A 20,644-nucleotide genomic window follows, 5' to 3' on the forward strand; every position below is an offset into this window, starting at 1 on the left:
TTTCTAACAGCTCTTACAATTTTATTTTACAAAATATTGTGCCCCTTACATAGCTGTACAGGATGGGCCACCAAAACCAGACTGGTTTCCTTCAGTGGTATGCACAGGATAATGCTTATTCATTCATCAGAATTGTCTAAAAAAAAAAATAAAAATCAGCGCTTAACTTTAATTTTACCAGAACTATGGAAGACGTGAATGAGGTCTCTAGTATCGTCTCTGCCCGGCAGGGAGTCCTCTGTGCAGGGCAGTAGTGTTGTGCCTCTAAACAGGTTCACAGAAATGCAGACTGTGCTCCTGGTCAATCTACAGACCTTCCCATTCCAGCAAACAGCAGAATAAATGGAGTAACACAGGAGCCATGAGCGATGCCTCGTGTTGGGACCCACCACAGTTATTCTGGGCATCCAGGAGAGGATTATCAGAAGCCTGAGGAAATTGACTCGGAAACTATCCCAGCAGGCGCACGTCAGCAAGACATGATGATGCACACACTGTATCAAATGAAGCCATGCCGAGTGTCCGCTACACAAGAGTTATAGGATGTGAAGACCTTTAACATGGAAAAATAAGTGTGTTTTTATTATCTAAATGTAACCACTAAGTTTCAATCTGCAATCTCCATTCCTCCATTGTCCAACCTGATCCAACTTTCAGATTTTATTCTCTTCGGGGAGCGTCTCTCACAGTAATACAGGCTGCATGTAATCTCAACGCTTCTGTAATTTTCACTTGCTTTCATGCATCATCACAGATCCAGAGCAGCACTTATCTCCTCTTTATCTGCTTTCTTCCTTTTCTATATCATGTTTTCTCTGCCCTACTTGAGACCATATACGCTTTCTCTCCTCCGTCCAGATCTGTGTAAAACCCCTGAAGATGATGGTTTTGGGGAGGTGGAGAAACATTGCCGCGATCCTTAGTGTACAGATCACTATATATGAATATTTTTACCTAATAAACCGAATACAAATTGTGAAATTTCAACTTTCATTATTTATTACTGTTTTTGGCTACATTCTCTACAATTTCAGCAGCATCTTAAAGAGACAGTTAATGTATAATTATGTACAATGAAAATTGCTTGCAACATTTCAAACGAGAGCCACGGTTAACTGTACAATATTAAATGGTCGTCTGTGTTATTATCGCCTCCTTTTCTGTAACATGAGCAGAGATACACATGAATGTGGCAGAGACCGCTGTCGGTCTATGCTGCCGATACCGGGGGTCTTATTAGTAGTTGTGCAGTAGAGAAAGACCGCCGCCTAGGAAAGAGTTTCTAGCTTACCACGTCATTAGAAAAAAGGGTCTGTCGTCCTGTGTGAATGTATTTTACACCCTTGTCCTCATGAGCGGAGGAACAATCCCCCCCAAAAAAGTAAAAGCGGCCAACGATTCTCTCCTCAATAGGTCGTCAACATGCCACGGATAAGAAAGCGTAAACAGGCTTACAGTACTGTATATGTCTTACAGATGTGATACACATGCTTGGTAATGAACTGTCCGGGTTCGGATTAAGCCCCTTTTCACAGAAGCCATTTTGTTATGGTCTTTTTTTGCAAAAAAAAAAAATAGAATTTATTTAGCAGCAAATGAAAAGCGCCATCCAGGAGACTTAAAATAAAAGTAAAAAAAAAAATCAATATATAAAAGAAAGCAATAGTTTTAAACATTTGTACAAGGGCAAAGGGGGAGGGGAGGAGGCTGCTGAAAACACATGAATAAATGAAAATGACATCTGTACAACAATATACATCAGCGATAGAAGGGAATTTCTCATTGTCCTGCATAGAAAATTTCATAGTAAAGTTTTGAGAGCAATTTGGTACCTACGGTGTGTGGTGTATATACATAATGACCCAAAAGAAGAAAAAAAAAAAGGTGGAATGATGAAAAACAAAAAATTCAACCCCAGAACGTATACGTGCAACTCAAAACTTTATCCTGAAAAATGTGAACAGGAAGAAAAAAAAGAAGACACACAAAATTGTGACTACCCCACTTTCTCTTTTTTTTAGCTTTGGTTTCAATACACAGGTATTCCAGGCTTCAGGATTCGGGCAGTGCGTGTTCCCGACGCATTTGTCAATTTTATTCTAGATTGTTTTTTTTCTGTTTTTAATGAAAAATGCCCTTCCAGCTAAAACTCTCCAGTATCAACCAATTGTGTTTTAGTATTACAAAGAATATTTACAAAGTCCTCTCTAATGGAGGGGGAAAGGGGGAGGGGGGGGGGAAGAAAAGCACAACCTTCTCATCCATGAGAATGAGTCCTGGCTTCACGTGCACGCTCATGTCCGCCGTCTGGGCCCACAAGCCTGGACAGAAGACACGAGCGCAGCCCAGGTCATTCCCCGCAGCTTGAAAATGGCTGAACAGCACATGGAGGCCGATGTAAAACATTACAGTCAAGGAGAATATATTCACAGTCATCTTCGCTCGTCATACAAGTAACACTAAGGAGGTCCGACCCCCAATACACACAGAGGTCTTCAAACACATCCTTGGTTGAGGGAAGAGGGAATAAGAAAAAAAAAACTAGTCAAATCTTTATCTTTAAACTAAAATCTGCACCTGAAAGCTAGTGAACACATAATCATGCCGGCCCAGACGGGAGGATCAGTATGAAATGATGCTTGACGTAGGCGCCATGGGAGAAGCCATGAGGCCGGACATGTGCAGGTTTCCTGAAGAGTTGGATCTTCTCATGTGAGGGAGAAGGTACGGGTCGCTGGCCAACTGGTGGACATCAAATCGGTCTTCTTTGCGGTAAGCTAAGCACCGTCTTATGAACGCCTAGAAGACCAAACACCAGAGTAAATGGGCGAACGTGGCATACAATGGGGAGAATCGATCCCATCAGGAAGAACCCCCCAATATGTTTAGCTATGGAGGACCGTTGTCTGGCCACAAATGTCTTTTTTTTACCCTTGTTAGGCTAGGTTCACATTGCGTTAGTGCCATCCGTTTAACGGATCCGAAAACGCAACCATTGCCATCCATTATCGTCCCGCATCCTAAGGCATGTCAAAATCGGCATGTGTTAGCGATGATGCGTTACTTTGTGATGCACCCTCGAACGTGGTCTACTGTGTTTTTGTACGCGTTCGATGTGCATAGACCTCCATTACTAACGCATGCCAACGCAATGGTACCATGCGCTAACGCGATTGAAGAAAAAAAGTGATTTTGCGCATCAGCGTTAGCGGATCCGTTAAACGGATGGCACTAACACAATGTGAACCTAGCCTTAGTGCCACTGTTCTCCTGAACCCACAGTGTTTTTTCTTTTGTTCTTACGCCTCTTCGTTCCTGAGATATGACCCCCTCTTACCTGTATATAAATCTAGTCTTGTTAGACAATTGGGCGTGGTCAAGAAGACACCCATAAAGAAGAGTTGAGGACGGTGCCCACTTGTATAAAAAGGACTAGATTTATACACAAGCCGAGGAGCAGAGAAATGCAGGAACCAAAGAAACAACGTCAGAGTTAGGAAAACTGCGGCATTTACATCAGTTTAAAAAACAGACACATTTTTGGCAGGTGACACCCCTAATAGCTGAGATTGTTGGGAATCCCAGAACGAATCCGTTTTGTAAAATACTGCTACTCCGGAGCAGGATAAGGACATATCAGGACTTCTTATGATCAATCACATGCCTGGAAGGAACAGCAAAATGCGGCAATGTATAGCCTGCGTGTTAGGCTATATGCACACGTTCAGGATTTCTTGCAGAAAATTCCTGAGAAAAAACGGACATTTTCTGCAAGAAATCTGCATGCGGTTTTGCCGCGTTTTTTTCCGGACATTTCCCAATGCATTTTGTAGTGGGAAATCCGCAAAAAAAATCTCAAAATTAATGAACATGCTGCGGTTTTTACCGCAATGCGTTTTTTTCGAGGGAAAAAAGGCATCACGTGCACAAAACATGCGGAATTCATTCTAAATGATGGGATGCTTATTGTATGCATTTTTTTTGCGGTTTAATAGCGTTTTTATCGGGAAAAAAACGAGAAAAAACTGCAACGTGTGCACACAGCCTAAATGTAGAAAAATTATTTTTCCTTAAGAGCATTTTTTACTATGTTATAGTCTGAAATCTCCATTCCTTCATTTTCAGACTCCCAATATGCAGTTTACAACCTGATCCAACTTTCAGATTTTTTTTTTGAAGTGTCAGTCCTAGTAATATAGGCTGAATGTATTCTCCAGGGTACTACAGTCTTCACTTGCATTGATATATCACCACAGCTCCAGAACAGTACTTATTTCCTCTTCATGAGCTTTCCTCCCTGTCTATAGCCCTTTTTCCCTGCCCTCCCTGAGACCATATATGCTTCCTCTCCTTCCTGCTGCTACTACTGATGTGTGAGAGAGAGAGATAAGCCATTTCTAGCAGGAGTTCTAGTGGATTAATAACATTTTGCAGATCACTGACATAGAGGACTTGTAGACACTCTGCAGCAGCAAAATGGTATAAAAATTATTTACTAAAAGATCATTTAGAAAGTTGCTTAAGAGACACTCCCATAAAATGTTTTATCCTCTTAATATATTGCAGTCATTATATTATATAGCACTGTGTACTTACAATTGCTCATTTTGCCTTTCTACCCAGCTAATTCTGCTCTTTTCTCTGCTCTATGTAGAAACTGGAAGTCTATTTTTCCTGCAGAAATCATTCCCCTCTTCAACTCCTGACCCAGCTGCTACCTCCTCCCCCTGCCAGGGACTTTTGCAGTGACTCATGCAGGGAAAATTGACCTCCTGTTTCTACCTAGAGCTTAGAAGGATTCAGCTAGTCCGTTATTAATCACGTGATGCCATAGTCCTAATGGAAAAGAGAAGAAGTAGCTGGGTAGAAAGGCAAAATGAGCAATTGTAAATACACAGTGCTATATGATTGCAATATATTAAGAGAATTAAGACTTTGATGGGAGGAGGAGGAGTAGAGCGCCTTGAACTTTGCATTACGGAAGCAAATAAACAGCATTTTAGTGCAGAGGTGTACATAGCATGTAAAGGAGGGGAAGAAATAGAAGAATGTGATATATTGTAATTGGCTACTTGATACAATGGGATCCAGAAGCAAATCCATTATGAATAATTGTGTGGGCGACCGCAGGTCGCAGAGTTCTGTGGTTGCGCGCAGGCTGTGGAAATGTGTCGTCGCGCACAGGTCGTGTGGTCGTGCGCACGTCGCGGAGCTCTATGGTCGCGCAAAGCTCTGTGGTCGCACGCAGGTCGCGGAGCTCTGTGGTCGCGCGCAGGTTGCGGAGCTCTGTGGTCGCGCGCAGGTCGCGGAGCTCTGTGGTCGCGCGCAGGTCGCGGAGCTCTGTGGTCGCGCGCAGGTCGCGGAGCTCTGTGGTCGCGCGCAGGTCGCGGAGCTCTGTGGTCGCGCGCAGGTCGCGGAGCTCTGTGGTCGCGCGCAGGTCGCGGAGCTCTGTGGTCACGCGCAGGTCGCGGAGCTCTGGTCGCGCGCAGGTCGCAGAGCTCTGTGGTCGTGCGCAGGTCGCGGAGCTCTATGGTCACGCGCGGGTCGCGGACATGTGTGGGCGCATGGAGGTCAGGGAGCTGTGTAAGTGTAGCAGAGTCGTGTGTATATATACACAGCAGAGGTGAGTATGCTTAACAGGCAGCAGTGTAGTGTAAAGAAACACTAACAATATAGATCTATTGGCTCCTATTCTACCCTTGTGCGCCAACATTACAGATATTGACCTCTCCACTACTTTACACCAACAGAAAAATCTGAATTAGTATCACATATGTTTCTACTACTTTCGGCTATCTAAACATAAGGTGCATCTTATAGTCCAAAAAAATATGGTAAATAGCGTATCCATTTTCCAGGTATATATAGAAATCTTAGTAACGTGGAACATATGTTACCTTGGCTTCATTGCTTGCTACAGGCTTCACAGGAAATTGAACGTCGGTAGCTTTTAATATGGTATTTTCCTGTAGAATGTCTTGCTGGGACTGGTTATGTCCAAAGGGCTGGAAAGGAACCGGATTATCATAAAACACTTCTATTAATAAGTGGCCATTATCATAAGATCAAGTGAATGTTTCTTACCTTCCTACCATAAAGACACTGGAAAAAGATGACTCCGACCGACCAAACGTCTACTTTATTGGAAATCTTTGGTGGTTCTTTGCCCACCACAAAACACTCAGGTGGTAAATACCTGCAGGGATGTAATAAAACATACACCGGGCATTACTGTAGGTGAATATAATGCACAGTGCGTATAGTGTAATAATACTCATGGCCAGAATGGCGGATGCGACCCCCCCAACAAACCTATCCATTACAGTAAATGGCTGCCCACTCTCCCCAGTCCCACAAGCTCGCTGCCTCGGGGTAATCCTTGACACTGATCTCTCCTTCAAACCACATATCCAAGCCCTTTCCACTTCCTGCCGACTTCAACTCAAAAATATTTCACGAATCCGTTCATTCCTCAACCAAGAATCTGCAAAAACCCTAGTCCATGCCCTCATCATCTCCCGCCTCGACTACTGTAACCTCCTGCTCTGTGGCCTCCCCTCGAACACTCTCGCACCCCTCCAATCTATTCTAAACTCTGCTGCTCGACTAATCCACCTGTCCCCCCGCTATTCCCCGGCCTCTCCGCTCTGTCAATCCCTTCATTGGCTCCCCATTGCCCAGAGACTCCAGTACAAAACCCAAACCATGACGTACAAAGCCATCCACAACCTGTCTCCTCCATACATCTGTGACCTCGTCTCCCGGTACTTACCTACACGCAACCTCCGATCCTCACAAGATCTCCTTCTCTACTCCCCTCTTATCTCCTCTTCTCACAATCGTATACAAGATTTCTCTCGCGTATCACCCCTACTCTGGAACTCTCTACCACAACACATCAGACTCTCACCTACCATCGAAACCTTCAAAAAGAACCTGAAGACCCACCTCTTCCGACAAGCCTACAACCTGCAGTAACCACCGATCGACCAAACCGCTGCATGACCAGCTCTATCCTCACCTACTGTATCCTCACCCATCCCCTGTAGATTGTGAGCCTTCGCGGGCAGGGTCCTCTCTCCTCCTGGGACCAGTTGTGACTTGTATTGTTCAAGATTATTGTACTTGTTTTTATTATGTATACCCCTCCTTACATGTAAAGCGCCATGGAAGAAATGGCGCTATAACAATAAATAATAATAATAATGTAATGCACCACACAACGGGTTATTCCCATCCTAGAAAGTGATGGTGCATCGGTACAGATACTGATCACTTCGGTTACTATGATGGCTGGTCCGACCTCTTTAACGCTCCCTGATCCCGATAGTAAACAGACACTTCACCTTTTTAAGATCCATTTTAACTGCATGAACCCTCTCTACAAAATACCAGTATGCCCAGTTCTGTATCACGTGCACATTTACCAGTATGTTCCTGCCCCTTGTGATGTAAGGTCCATTCCATCCACACCGTAGCTGTCGTCATCCATTATTTTGGACAAGCCAAAGTCTGTGATTTTAATTTCTCCACATGCTGTGCCATCGACGAGAAGTATATTCCCTGTAATAAGAATAATCATGTGAATACTTTATCAGTATGAATCCACGGCGGCTCATGTGTGGCATCCTCATAGGTCTCACATCTAACCAGTGGGTTGCAAGCAGGGCTGTGCAGTCGGTAAGCCAAACCTCCGACTCCTCAATTTCCATGACACCGACTCCACCAAAATGGGCTCCAGCTCTGACTCCACAACCCTGGTTGCAAGTGCACAGGGTATGGAAAGTATTTTGCACCCCAAAAAACCATGAACTGTTTGTGTTCCCAGAGTTCCTTCCATCAATCCAAAAACTGAACCACTTCTCCTCCAAACACATGTATTGTAACTTGCAGAAAACACCTCCTCCACGTATCATGGGTCCATTAGCTGCTGATCTTTTGTCATCTCTGTTGCTTCTTTTACAGAGCACAGCAGTCGGCTGCGGTGCTCTGCATAGGCGGCAACTGAATTGAGAATGCTCATGTCATTATAATTCGCTTTGTCAATCTGTCTTTGTCATCGGCTGCTGTGCTCTGCATAGGCAAACTTCTTCCACCTGCTGCGCTCTGCACAAGCAAACACTGGGTGTTACTACAGGCTTGAAGGATCTGATGGCTTGACAGAGCAGATGACCTTACCCAAACAGGCTGGGACCAGTGCACGATACGCCAGCACTGGCTTAGGAAGTCTTCTGTATAATTACTTATCTTCTATGATGCTCAGGCTTCGTATGTATACAAACATGGCTGAACAAGAACCTTAGGTAGACCCTCAGCTGCCAAGATAACGCATCGGTACCCAGTGATTGTGGGAGGCGATGGGTTTTGGAAGTGACTCCTTCATCCCCACCCCCTCCGACCTCCTAAATGCCACTTCCACAATCGGCAGCGGCATCTACTGGAAAACCTCGTAAAACAAAGCCAGAGAAGACAGAAGCTTCATCCCCCAAAATCCTTCCCCACCTACCTGGCTTAAGATCATAATGGATGATGGGAGGTTTGATCTCGTTGAGATAACGTAGTGCATTGACTATTTGCATTACAATGGACCTGGCTTCTTTTTCAGTCATCAACTTGTGCTGTTTTAGGTAGAAGTCCAGGTCGTTACCTTCACAGTATTCTAGAACTGTACAAAACCTGGAAACAGAGAAAAGGACCCAGGTTTACACAAAGCCTGTGCGCACAAACGTCAGTCTGGAAAATAATATTACCTGACGCTATAGAAATCTAACCCTGCAGATACAGCGGGTGTTATCACCCCATTTACTGAGCATTGGAGCCGCCATATTATGCCACTATTGTACAAACATTCACACTCATGGTGCAACAAACTTTTTATTTTCCCCCAATGCCACATCTGTATACAGCTCACGGTGACTTTAAAGTGAATGTCCACCCCGAACCACCTCGCGTTTATTTTAATTGAATCACTTTTGTGTTAATCACATTTTTATTTCCTTAATTTAAAATTTTCGCGCTTTCAAACGTGTGGTAATCTATTGTGAATAGACTTAACAATGATTATCCAGCTCTAGAAAGTTTAAAGGAATTTTATAACTTCTTGGAAAAAACTACAAATGTTTGAAATAAAAAATATATATATATAAAAAAAAGCAGCAGTCGCCTCTTCGCTCCCTCTTGGGGGGATCCAGCACTGAGACCCTAGCTCTGCTCCTGACTTTGACTACAGGTAGCCAGTATGTGACCACTGCAGCCAATCAGTGGAGCTGTGGTCACGTACTGTATTATACTGCCATCACGTCTCGGTGCTGCGCCGTTATCGCAGTAGTAGGGTACATGGCTATTGCAGCCACTAATTCATCCTTTAAAAAAAAAAAAGGCTGCTGAAAGAGCTAAATAGGAAACAGCATATCACGTAAACAAGTAAGCGGTGTAGTGGCCCATGAAGGTAGCTACCATGTTACTTTCAAAACTACATTATATGGTGAAAAGTATTGGGACACAAGTCTTAATCACAGAGTTCAGATATTTCAATCAATAAAATTGCCACAAGTGTATAAAACCCAGCACCTAGTTATGCAGTCTGCCTTTACAATCATTTATCAAAGATTGAGTCGCTCCAAAGGGCTCAGCTGCCTACAAACCTGACATCACCAAGCACAATGAGAAGCGTCGGATGTAGTGGTGTAAAGCAAACTCTGGAAACGGGTTCTGTGGAGTAACAACTCATGCCTTTCTATCTGGTATCTGACTGACGAGTCTGCTTTTACTGAATGGCAGGAACACGTTAGGCTACTTTCACGCTAGCGTTGTTTTCAATACGTCGTTTAGGGGAAAAAAGGCATCCTGCAAAGTTGTTTGCAGGATGCGTTTTTGCCCCATAGAGTAACATTACTGACGCATTGCGACGTATTGACACATGTCGCAACCGTCGTGCGACGGTTGCGCTGTGTTGTGGCGGACCGCCGGGAGCAAAAAAGTTAAATGTAACGTTTTTTTGCTGCCGACGGACCACTTTTTCCGACCGCGCATGCGCGGCCGGAACTCCGCCCCCACCTCCCCATGGGGCAGCGGATGCGCCGGAGAATGCATCCGCTGCCTCCGTTGTGCAGCGCATCAAACGCTAGCGTAGGAATCTCGGCCCGTCGCAATGCGACGGGCCGAATCCGACGCTAGTGTGAAAGTAGCCTTATCTGCCTGACTGCACTTTCCTAGCGGTGGAGGAGGGATAACCCTATGGGGCTTGATTTTCAGGGGTCGGCCTTGGCTCCTTAGTTCCACTTAAGGGAAGTCTTAATCTTTCAGCATGCAAGACATTTTGGACAATTATAGCTTCCAACTTTGTGGGAACTGTCCACAAAGGCAGGTTTGGGGGGAGTTTGGTGTGGAAGAACTTGACTGCCCTGTGGAGAGCCCAGACCACAACCCCATCAAACAACTTTGAAATGACCAATAATGGAGACTGTGTGCCCGGTCCTGGTCTCCAACGTCGGTATCTGACCTCACAAATGCTCTTCTCGATAAAGGGGCAAAAATTCTCTCAGACACTCAAAAATCTTGTAGAAAATCCTCCCATAACAGTGGGGAGCAGTTACAGCTGTAAAGTAGGACCAACGCCATAATAAAGGAGGTCACAAGAGCCCCTGTAGACGTGATGTGGAGGTCTCAATACTTTTTTCCATATAGTGTCTTTTGGTGACAGAGGTGTAAATGGGACATGGCTGACATTATTTGTAGGTGACCAAAAACTTTGTCCATATAGTTGATGCAGGAAATTTGTAGATCAGTTATATCACATTTCCGCCAATATTAGCTAGTCGTTTACTATTGTTGGGTTAGGCACTAAACAATCCCTGGTCTAACCAAGGATGGCGACCACCTCCTGTCCTTCCTACCATCAGATTGCTGTACAGAAAATTGTATTTATGTTCTAAAATATCATCACTGCCGTCTAATCAAATAATGAAAATAAAATAATCCATTTCCAGAACGCAGGCCGTCCACTTACGTGTCTGTATCCAGAGAAAAGTAATCGTAAAGTTTAACTATTCGGGGGTGATCAAGTTCTTTGTGTATTCTATATTCTCTGCAGGCGTGCCTAAAACAATAACAGGCAAGTTATAGAAGACGGCTGCCGAGATGAGTGGCGGGTTTTATTATAATAGGGCACAAATAAGGATTTACTTGTGGTAGTTTTCCTTCTTCTCGTCTCTCCAGCTTTTGTTGAGTTGGTGAATTTTCACAGCAGCGTATCTTTGTTCATAAAGATCAAAAGCCTGAAATAAACATTTAACACCATGAAAATTATACTTAAAGTACAAAGTCATCTGAAGAAACACAAAAACGCTGCTCCGGGTGCAGTCACGGGAACCCGTGCGAAGCTTCTATACCTCTCCAGCAGCTGGATACTACAGAGGGACGGAAGGACTACACATAGGTGTCAAATACTGTCGGCAACAATCCAGGCCCCACTCAGGAGTCTGGGGACCACCCATGTTTGCTTTCAACAGTTATTTTATGTCATCAGACTCCCTTTAATATCAAGGGGAAATAAAAACGAAGAAAAAAAAAATATGGGATTGGTGGACGTTCGTTGAATAAAAATCTCTTGTCAAATCCTTAACTCATATTGTGGATGTATTCTATCATCCATACATCTTCTGAAGGTGCCGGCCTGACCATGGACCTCTCCAACCAGAATAACAGTCACAGCGCTCAGCTTAGGGGGCACATACCTGGTAACAGATTGCACTTAACCCCCCTCCAACAAAATCCTGTGACTGGAGTCTGCTCAATGTTAAAAGGGGTTGACAGGGATTAAAAAATATGCTTTAACTATTTACCAAATGAACAGCAAACACTGGAAAACGTATATTCCACATTTCACATATGAATGGGATAACCAGACAGAATACATCAATACAAAACTTCTTAACAACCCCTATAAAGTATTAGAATGCCAAACTCTAAGTGCAAAGTCAAGGTCAAAGGCCACACTGTTGGCAAACAGAATAAAAAACGAGCTAAAAATACCCACAGTCCTAGGTCTCATCCCAGGATACACGCACACATCTTCTCCAGAACATAGAGACTCAAGGTCAGTGCAAGCCAAGTGCCAGTAAACAAAGGCAGAATGAAAGGAGTCCCACACAGCCATAAGGTCACAGGAGTAAAAAGAGATTTTGGAATCATAAAAATATTTTTTTCCTGGGATCACTTAAAGCAATAATTATACATTATTATGAGAAAGAGACTACTACAAGCAGCATTGGCCAACCATTAAGCATGAACCATTTCCTGACCTGCTGCCCAGCGTGAACCATTAACTGACCTGCTGCCCAGCATGAACCATTAACTGATCTGCTGCTCAGCATGGACCATTACCTGACCTGCTGCCCAGCATGAACCATTAACTGACCTGCTGCCCAGTATGAACTATTTCCTGACCTGCTGCCCAGCATGAACCATTAACTGACGTGCTGCCCAGCGTGAACTATTTCCTGACCTGCTGCCCAGCATGGACCATTACCTGACGTGCTGCCCAGCATGAACCATTACCTGACGTGCTGCCCAGCATGAACCATTACCTGACCTGCTGCCCAGCATGAACCATTACCTGACCTGCTGCCCAGCATGAACCATTTACCTGACCTGCTGCCCAGCATGAACCATTAACTGACCTGCTGCTCAGCATGGACCATTACCTGACCTGCTGCCCAGCATGAACCATTAACTGACCTGCTGCCCAGTATGAACTATTTCCTGACCTGCTGCCCAGCATGAACCATTAACTGACGTGCTGCCCAGCGTGAACTATTTCCTGACCTGCTGCCCAGCATGGACCATTACCTGACCTGCTGCCCAGCATGAACCATTAACTGACCCGCTGCCCAGTATGAACTATTTCCTGACCTGCTGCCCAGCATGAACCATTAACTGACGTGCTGCCCAGCGTGAACTATTTCCTGACCTGCTGCCCAGCATGGAACATTACCTGACGTGCTGCCCAGCATGAACCATTACCTGACCTGCTGCCCAGCATGAACCATTAACTGACCTGCTGCTCAGCATGGACCATTACCTGACCTGATGCCCAGTATGAACCATTTCCTGATCTGCTGCCTAGCAGGAACCTTAACATGATCTGCTGCCCAGCATCAACCATTACCTGACCTGCTGCCCAGCATGAACCATTACCTGACCTGCAGCCTAGAATGTATATTAATGTTAACAGCACCCAACAGCTAGGAAAAACTAGCAATACAATTTCTAAAAAAACTGTGCAAATGGGAAAAACCTAACAGTTGAACCTCACACCGAGAACACGCCTATAAACATTACCTTGTAGACTTCACTAAAACCGCCTCGTCCTAGTAGATGAAGTAATAAATAACGCTCGTTCAACGTGGGGTGATCTTTAAACCTGGAAAGATTAAAAAGATAAAATACGCAAAATCAGAATAGAATGGGAATTTCAGGGTGCTAAATCTCCTGCTATCATATGTACACTCACTGTGAATTATCTTCATTACTAATTCTTTTCAGCTCTCGAATGTGAAGATTTCGAACTCTTTCCAGGCGCTCCAGCTCTGCTTGGATTTCAGCTTCCTCCTGCAAATTGACAAATAGCAAAGTACTAATGAATACACCCGATATGCTGCTGACATATTTCCCCCTACTAATAAACCATTAATACACAGATTTAATGGTTTTCCCTGCCTTCGCAATTTCTTACAAGGAATTTGTCATCATTTATAGAATATCAATAGGTTATGCCATAAATGTCTGAACTGTAACGGTCTCAACTACCAGGAAAACAGTAGTCTCAATCTCCAGAATAGGTGCCAGTCATTATTATATGTAGATGTGAACACTGCTGGAAAGATTAAAAATTAAACATTGTGGATTAAATGGGGAGGTGGTCATGCATGTGTGCCTTCTCTTTCCATTGAGGTCTATACGAGGAGTCTATTTTGATGTTTTTATTTAGTGCTAATTTTTCTGATCTTTCCTAAAGGGGCATGGCTCACTGGGTAATAATAAAAATCACCCTAAAGACACACCCTAGAGGATCTTGTGAGCCACGCCTCAATAGTAAAGATCAGGGAAAAAAAAAACATTGCAGTCATGGCTTAAAGTGGTTGTAGTCTTTAAATCGTTCCAGAAAATCATTAAAACTCTACGTTTTGTTATACACGATTATTTCCTTTGTGTGTATTGGAACAACACAGAAAAAACAGAGGGAAAAAAGCAAGTTGGACGTAATTTCACACGTAAATCTCCAGAAATGGGACAGTTAAAATTGTTGGTAAACAATTTTGTTTCAGGCCGGTTTCACACGTCAGTGGCTCCGGTACTTGTGGTGACAGTTTCCTCACGTATCGGAGACACTGACTCACGTAGACACATTAAAATCAATGTGTCTCTGCAGATGTCAGTGATTTTTCGCGGACCGTGTGTCCGTGTGCAAAACACGGAGACATGTCAGTGTTCGTGGGAACGCACGGATCACACGGACCCATTAAAGTCAATGGGTGCGTGTCAACACGTACTGCACACGGATGCAGTCCGTGTGCGTTTTTCCTGTCATAGGGTTAAAATTGTAAAAATTGTTGCAATACACGGACACACGTACAGCACATGTACAGCTCACGGACCCTAAAAAAGTACTCACGGACATCACACGGATCCCACACGGATGGCCTACGTGAGCACACGGACACACGGATAACTCCGGTACCGTTTTCTCCGGTACCGGAATTATCTGGACGTGTGAGACTGGCCTCAAGCATCTGATGCTCATTCAAACTCACCAGTGGCAAGTAACAGGTGTGGGCAATATGAAAATCACACCTGAAACCAGAGAAAAAGGGGATAAATTGACTCAATCTTTGCATTGTATGAGTGTTTGTGCCACAATAAGCATGGAGAACAGAAAAAGGAGCAGAGAACTGAGGACTTGAGAACCTAAAATTGTTGAAAAATATTATTAATCTCAAGGTTACAAGTCCATCTCCAGAGATCTTGATGTTCCTTTATCGACGGTGCGCAACAACAGACGTAGATGGCAGAGAAAAAAAATCAATCAAAGGTTGCAACACAGGACAGTCCAGATGGTGGTAAGCAGTCCCAATCAAGTTGCAAAGAGTGTCAGCATGAACGATCGGTCAACATTACATTTGCATGAAATGAAACGCTATGTCAGGAGAACAGGAGGACGCCAATGCTGACACAGACATAAAAAAGCTGGACTGCAGTTCGCCAAAATGTATGCCAGTAAGCCAAAATCCTTCTGGGAAAGTGTCTTGTGGACAGCTGATACCAAGATAAAGCGTTTTGGTAAAAGACATCATTCTACTGTTTACTGAAAAAGGATTGAGGCTTACATAGAAAAGAACACAGTACCTACAGCCAAATATGGTGGAGGTTGAAAGATCTTTTGGGATTGTTTTGCTGCCTCTGGCACTGGGTGCCATGATTGTGTGCAAGGCATCATGAAATCTGAAGATTACCAATGGATTTTGCGTCACAATGTAGAGTCAAGTGTCATAAAGCTGGGTTTGCTGCTTAGGTCATGTTCTGAAGTGTTCAGCAATGAGTCCGGATCTAAACCCATTGAACTCCTGTGGAGAGATCTTACAATTGCAGTTGGGAGAAGGTGCCTTCACATATGAGACTTGGGGGCAGTTTGCAAAACAAGAGTGGTCCAAAATTCCAGGTGAGAGATGTTAGAAGCTTACTGATGATTACAGGAAGCGATTGATTGCAGTTTTTTATTCCAAAAGGGCGTGCAACTGAATATTAAGTTGAGGGTGCAAACAATTTTGCCCGGCCCATTTTTGGTGTGAAATTATGTCCAATTTGTCTTTTTCTCTCATTTTTTTGTGATGTTCCAATACACACAAATGAAATAAAGATGTGTATAACAAAACGTAATAATTGCAATAATTTTCTGGGAAAAATACTTCATTTTCCGCAACAATTTCAAGGGTGCCAACACTATCGAGCATAACTGTATAATAAAAAAAAGGCAAATATCTTTGTAAATGAATGGCGTATTTGTACAAAAATTTTTTGGGAAAACTCAGGAGAGGAGAGAAAATAAAATAAGAGCACAAACTGAACTTTATAAGGCTTTAATCTATAATCCCTTCCATAACATTATAATTGCATATTATGCTATATATCTGCACGTCACTGCCAGTGATATGTCATCAGTGAAATAGTATATAATTCTATACACCACCCTGGTAAAGTATACCGCCATGCAGAACACCTTATATACACAATCTGCAATACAGCACGTCTCAGTGTGCCTTGTCCTGACATGACGCCACCATAGAAAGGTTCATATTGGGACCTCGGCAGAGAGCAAAAATAAATGTATACACAAAGCATGTGAAAAAAAAATGACACGGCACCTACTGGTCCATAAAAGGAGAAATTTACAGAGATTGTCATATGGTGGGTTTACACGGTGCATGTGCTGCATAACATGACCAATTCCCAACTACTGTCTGCCAGGAACTCTTTTTGGTAAGAAATATAGGGATGGAGCACAGGGCAAAAGAATGATCCCTAATTGCAAGAGAAGCAGGACTTTTTTAACCCCATCAATGCTGCACGGCAGGACTTTACATAATGGGACATAATCCTTCACAGAGCAAACTCATCTAGGAAAGTCACACTTATTTCCAGCCAAGATTAGCTAATAAGCTGTAAAGCCGTCAGCAAGGAGATGGCTCCTTGGGTATCACAATCTATTCAGCCGTTGACTGACATGTACATGGAAGCGAAGATGAGAATACTCCACAGACGGAAGCAGGAAAGAAAACCAGCCGTCACTGTTCCAGGCAGGATTTCTGTATGTGCAATGTGGATCCTGAGCGCACAGACCGATGTACAGGGGGGCGATAAAAAGACAATATGCAAAAAGTAACACAATGACCAACGTCACGCACCTTTTTCAAATGTCCAAGTCGAAGCTTAAATATCTCTTCCTGCTCATGGTATTCAGCAGGGGTTAACCTGAATAAAAAGAAAAGAATTGAGACATAGGCATTAATATTCACCAAATCTAAGATTTCCAGATGTAGTCACAGAATGTGTACAGCAGCTAAAGCCCAGGAGATCCTCGCATTCCCGGCATAGTTTATAGATGACATTTCACCATTTTTAAGTACATCCTTCCTACAAAGGAATAAAATGACCTCAATTGAGCTCGCCCTTCTGCCAGACTCAAGGAAAATTGGAAGTGGCTATTGTAAGTGCAGAACAAGAGAAAAAAAAAGAACAAAATGTATTTACGCCAGCACTCAACTATAGAAACCAAGTGCAAAAAGAGAGTAAGCCGAGAACGGTCAGCAAATATCTTACCTGCCATATTGTAAGCCTGATCATCGGCGATCACATACATAATAGATTAACGCACACTCTGCAAATGCATCACTCAATTAAGTTTGTCGGGCTGAACTGCAATACCAGACACAGTCTTTAGGGACAGGAGGGACGCTGTTTCTTTATACAGCCATGGTTTCTAAACTCAGGCAAGCTCATGTTGCAAGAATGCACCTTTAATGTCGTAAGAATGCACCTTTACCTGCGGCTCTAGTAGTCACACATTGATGCAGTTTTTATTATGGGGCACAATTAATAAACGTTATTGGTGCAAGAAGTGTTTTTTTTACCCCCGATATCTCGTTAATGTACTATTGCTTACCGAAGTCTTAAAGGAGTTGTCCAGTCTCAAGCTCTATGTGACTGCAGAATTGTGAGTCTTCACATCACAAACACCGAGGATTCTCCGGTGCTGGCATTGGGAGCATAACCGCAAGTATACGGTTTGCATACATGTGGTCACGTGCTGACTAGACATACGCAGTTTCAATAAATGCAAACATATTGAGAAAGGCCAGAAACAGTCTAGTCGGAATGTGGCCGGATGTATGCAAATAGCTCCAGGCACCGCAGAATCCTCACAGTGTGCAAAATGACTGCAGACTTGTAGCCTAAGGCCAGACAATCCTTTTAACAAAATACACCTGACCCCACAAAAACAGGAAGCACAGAATCAGCACAAACTTACAATTGGGGTAAACTAGGTTTCAAAAAGGGGTCATTTTCCGCCCCATTGACAGCTTTGTTTTTCCTCTGCTTTGGTTCAGAATTGGAGGACGGGGTCTGGGCACTGTTTGCAGATGGCGGTTTTCTCTTGGCCAACTGCTTTCGCTGTCGTTCAATGTCTTCCCTCTGTTGATTTAGCCATTCCTGTTGCCTACAAAACAAACACAGAAATGGATATATAAACCCATACATGCATATAAAAATATACAAACATAATCTACAGAGACATTTGTAAAAAAAAAATAAATAAAAAAAAAAAAATCGGTGCTCTGGTGACACAAGCATGTATTGCAACCATGAGGAAAAAAAATGTGAAAAATCTACTGACCGTCAAATAAAAAAAGAGAACACTACAAGCAAATTCATGGGTTCTTATACAGAGTTCACAAAGTCTCATTTTCAGGTTAGTGTAATTTGTATGGTTGCCTTCGGGCTTTCAGAAAACCTAAAAGTAATCATACAAACTGCACCAAAGATCACTACCGGAAGACCATCGGATATGTATGGGAGTGTTCCCACTAACAACTGGCAGATATTATGGGGCATGCTGGATTTTAATATGCTAGATCCTTTGTTTTCACAGGAGACATCCCTCTCCCCATTGAGACTACTTGCTTGTTTGAGGAGGAATAGCTGACATCTAAAGGCTGCCACTCACAACACAGCCAAGCCTGATGATTGTGGTGTATATGGTGGGCCTGTAGGATCTCCCCTGAAATGAGGGTAGGGCACCATCCTTTTGTATTAAGGCAAGATAAGGTGCTGGCAGAGGTCACAGGTTGTGACCTACTGTTCTCTTAAATGGGTGGTCCGAAAGGCAGAAGTAAACTTTATCTAAATCTCTATCCATGTGATGCCATAATCGAAGATCTTTTCTAATATACTTGATTTAAATATTCCTTACCATTCCCTAATGAAACTGTCCATTAGGTCTATTTTTTTTTTTTTTTTTACTTCCTGTCTGATGACAATTTGTTTGAGAGCCCCCAGTGCATTCTGGGATACTCAAGCGAAGAGTCATCAAAGCAGGGGGCAGAAGACGCTGTCCCAGCGTATGCCCCCTTCCTGCAGCGTAGCGTCATCCGTGACTCTAGCTTCAGGGGCTGGTCCTTGCATTGTGCACAGTGACAGCACCCACTCTTGTAGGTTCAAACCTGCAGTAACAAGCCGGCAAGACAGCGGTGCTACAAAACCCGGTGTACAGGAGATTAGTGGGTCTCTGCCAGGTATTGTAACACCGCTGTGTTGCCGGCTTGTTGCTGCAGATCCGAGCCGACAAGGCAGTGGGCGCTGTCACTGTGCACATCGCTCAGGGCTGGAGACAGAGCAGGGACCAGCTTCTGAAACAAGTGCCACTGATGACCCTATATTTCAGGGAGGGGGCAGAGGCTGTGACTATCCGTTTAACATACAGAACAGATGTACGCTTGGCTAATAATGATGGGGGAACGCACTCGGAAAATGTCTTATCTGAGCATGCTCGGATGTTATCTGAGCATCTGGCATTGCTCGTATATTATGTTCAAGTCCCTGCCGGCTGCATGATTTGATGCTGTTAGACAGCCTGAACACATGTAGGGATTGCCCGTTTGTTCAGGCTGTCGAACAGCCGCAAATCGTGAAGCCGGCAGGGAATCGAACATAATATACGTGCACCTCCAGGCGTTCGGATAACACTTGAGCATGGTCAGACAACAAGTTATCCGAGCAAGTTCGCTCATCAATATCGGCCAAGCAGAGCGTGATTATATGAGGGCCAGGGTTAGGACAGATAGGCTTGTCTTCGAATAATTGTTTGCCAACCGCTATCTAAGGAGTATGGACATCTTTACATTTTGGCACTTGGGATGAAAAGAAATTTCCGAAATGTAGTTGCCTTTAAAAATCAAGAATTGATACAATAAAAATCATAAGATTTCCCTATTAACTTCAGTTTTCTCCTTTGTGAAAAAAGGTAGCGTGAGAAGTCTATTCTTACAAGACACATAGGTTTTGTATTATCGTGGGCTAATAGAATCAGTGACCGAGTGCCCATATGTAGACATGTATGATCTTATTGGGACCAGTTCTACAATGTACTGTGCTGGTGAAGTATAATTACTTTTCCATGAATACATAGTTTCCTAGACTGAGTATTACTTTGCCTCAGATAGAATATTCCTCGGCTGATCTTTTCCTGCCAGTAAAACACAATGACATCATTTGGCTCGTGATGAGTGATAATTCTAGAAATTCAACAACAATACACTAACTTGACAAGGTTTTGAAAAGCAAATCCATCTGTCCATTGTTCAGTAAAGGAGGCCCCGTGCCGGACGGTGGTGAAGTGTCCCAGCCGCAATCTGTCCTGCATGCTCTTCTCTCTGCTGGCGAGCTTCTCCTGAGTGCTCTGTATGATACAAGCAGAATAGCCGTGAGCCCTTACACAATGCTCAGCAGCTAGAATGTAACCCTATGCACAGATTAAAGGGATCGATCAACAAAACGAGGGAAGAAAATTCTATGCAATAATATTGGATGC

At 43.6% G+C, this 20,644-nt stretch overlaps 1 protein-coding gene across 5 annotated transcripts in view; it reads right to left on the reverse strand.

Moving 5' to 3' along the window:
- Positions 1-973: 973 nt before the first annotated feature.
- The window catches only part of TLK1 (tousled like kinase 1), a 289,858-nt gene continuing 270,187 nt past the window's right edge, over positions 974-20,644 (reverse strand). For all 5 annotated transcript variants that reach the window (XM_069733125.1, XM_069733127.1, XM_069733129.1 and 2 more), the window contains 12 exons: positions 20,376-20,512; positions 18,086-18,274; positions 16,962-17,028; positions 13,514-13,611; positions 13,342-13,423; positions 11,185-11,276; positions 11,009-11,098; positions 8,507-8,676; positions 7,428-7,563; positions 6,085-6,196; positions 5,898-6,005; positions 974-2,799 (listed from right to left, as the gene is read on the reverse strand). In XM_069733125.1, coding sequence (XP_069589226.1) covers positions 2,623-2,799; positions 5,898-6,005; positions 6,085-6,196; positions 7,428-7,563; positions 8,507-8,676; positions 11,009-11,098; positions 11,185-11,276; positions 13,342-13,423; positions 13,514-13,611; positions 16,962-17,028; positions 18,086-18,274; positions 20,376-20,512 — 1,458 coding nt within the window. In that variant the 3' untranslated portion in view covers positions 974-2,622. The remainder of the gene's footprint in view (positions 2,800-5,897; positions 6,006-6,084; positions 6,197-7,427; positions 7,564-8,506; positions 8,677-11,008; positions 11,099-11,184; positions 11,277-13,341; positions 13,424-13,513; positions 13,612-16,961; positions 17,029-18,085; positions 18,275-20,375; positions 20,513-20,644) is intronic.

This window comes from Ranitomeya imitator, chromosome 7 (assembly GCF_032444005.1).
Source record: "Ranitomeya imitator isolate aRanImi1 chromosome 7, aRanImi1.pri, whole genome shotgun sequence".
Classification (NCBI taxonomy): Eukaryota; Metazoa; Chordata; class Amphibia; order Anura; family Dendrobatidae; genus Ranitomeya; species Ranitomeya imitator.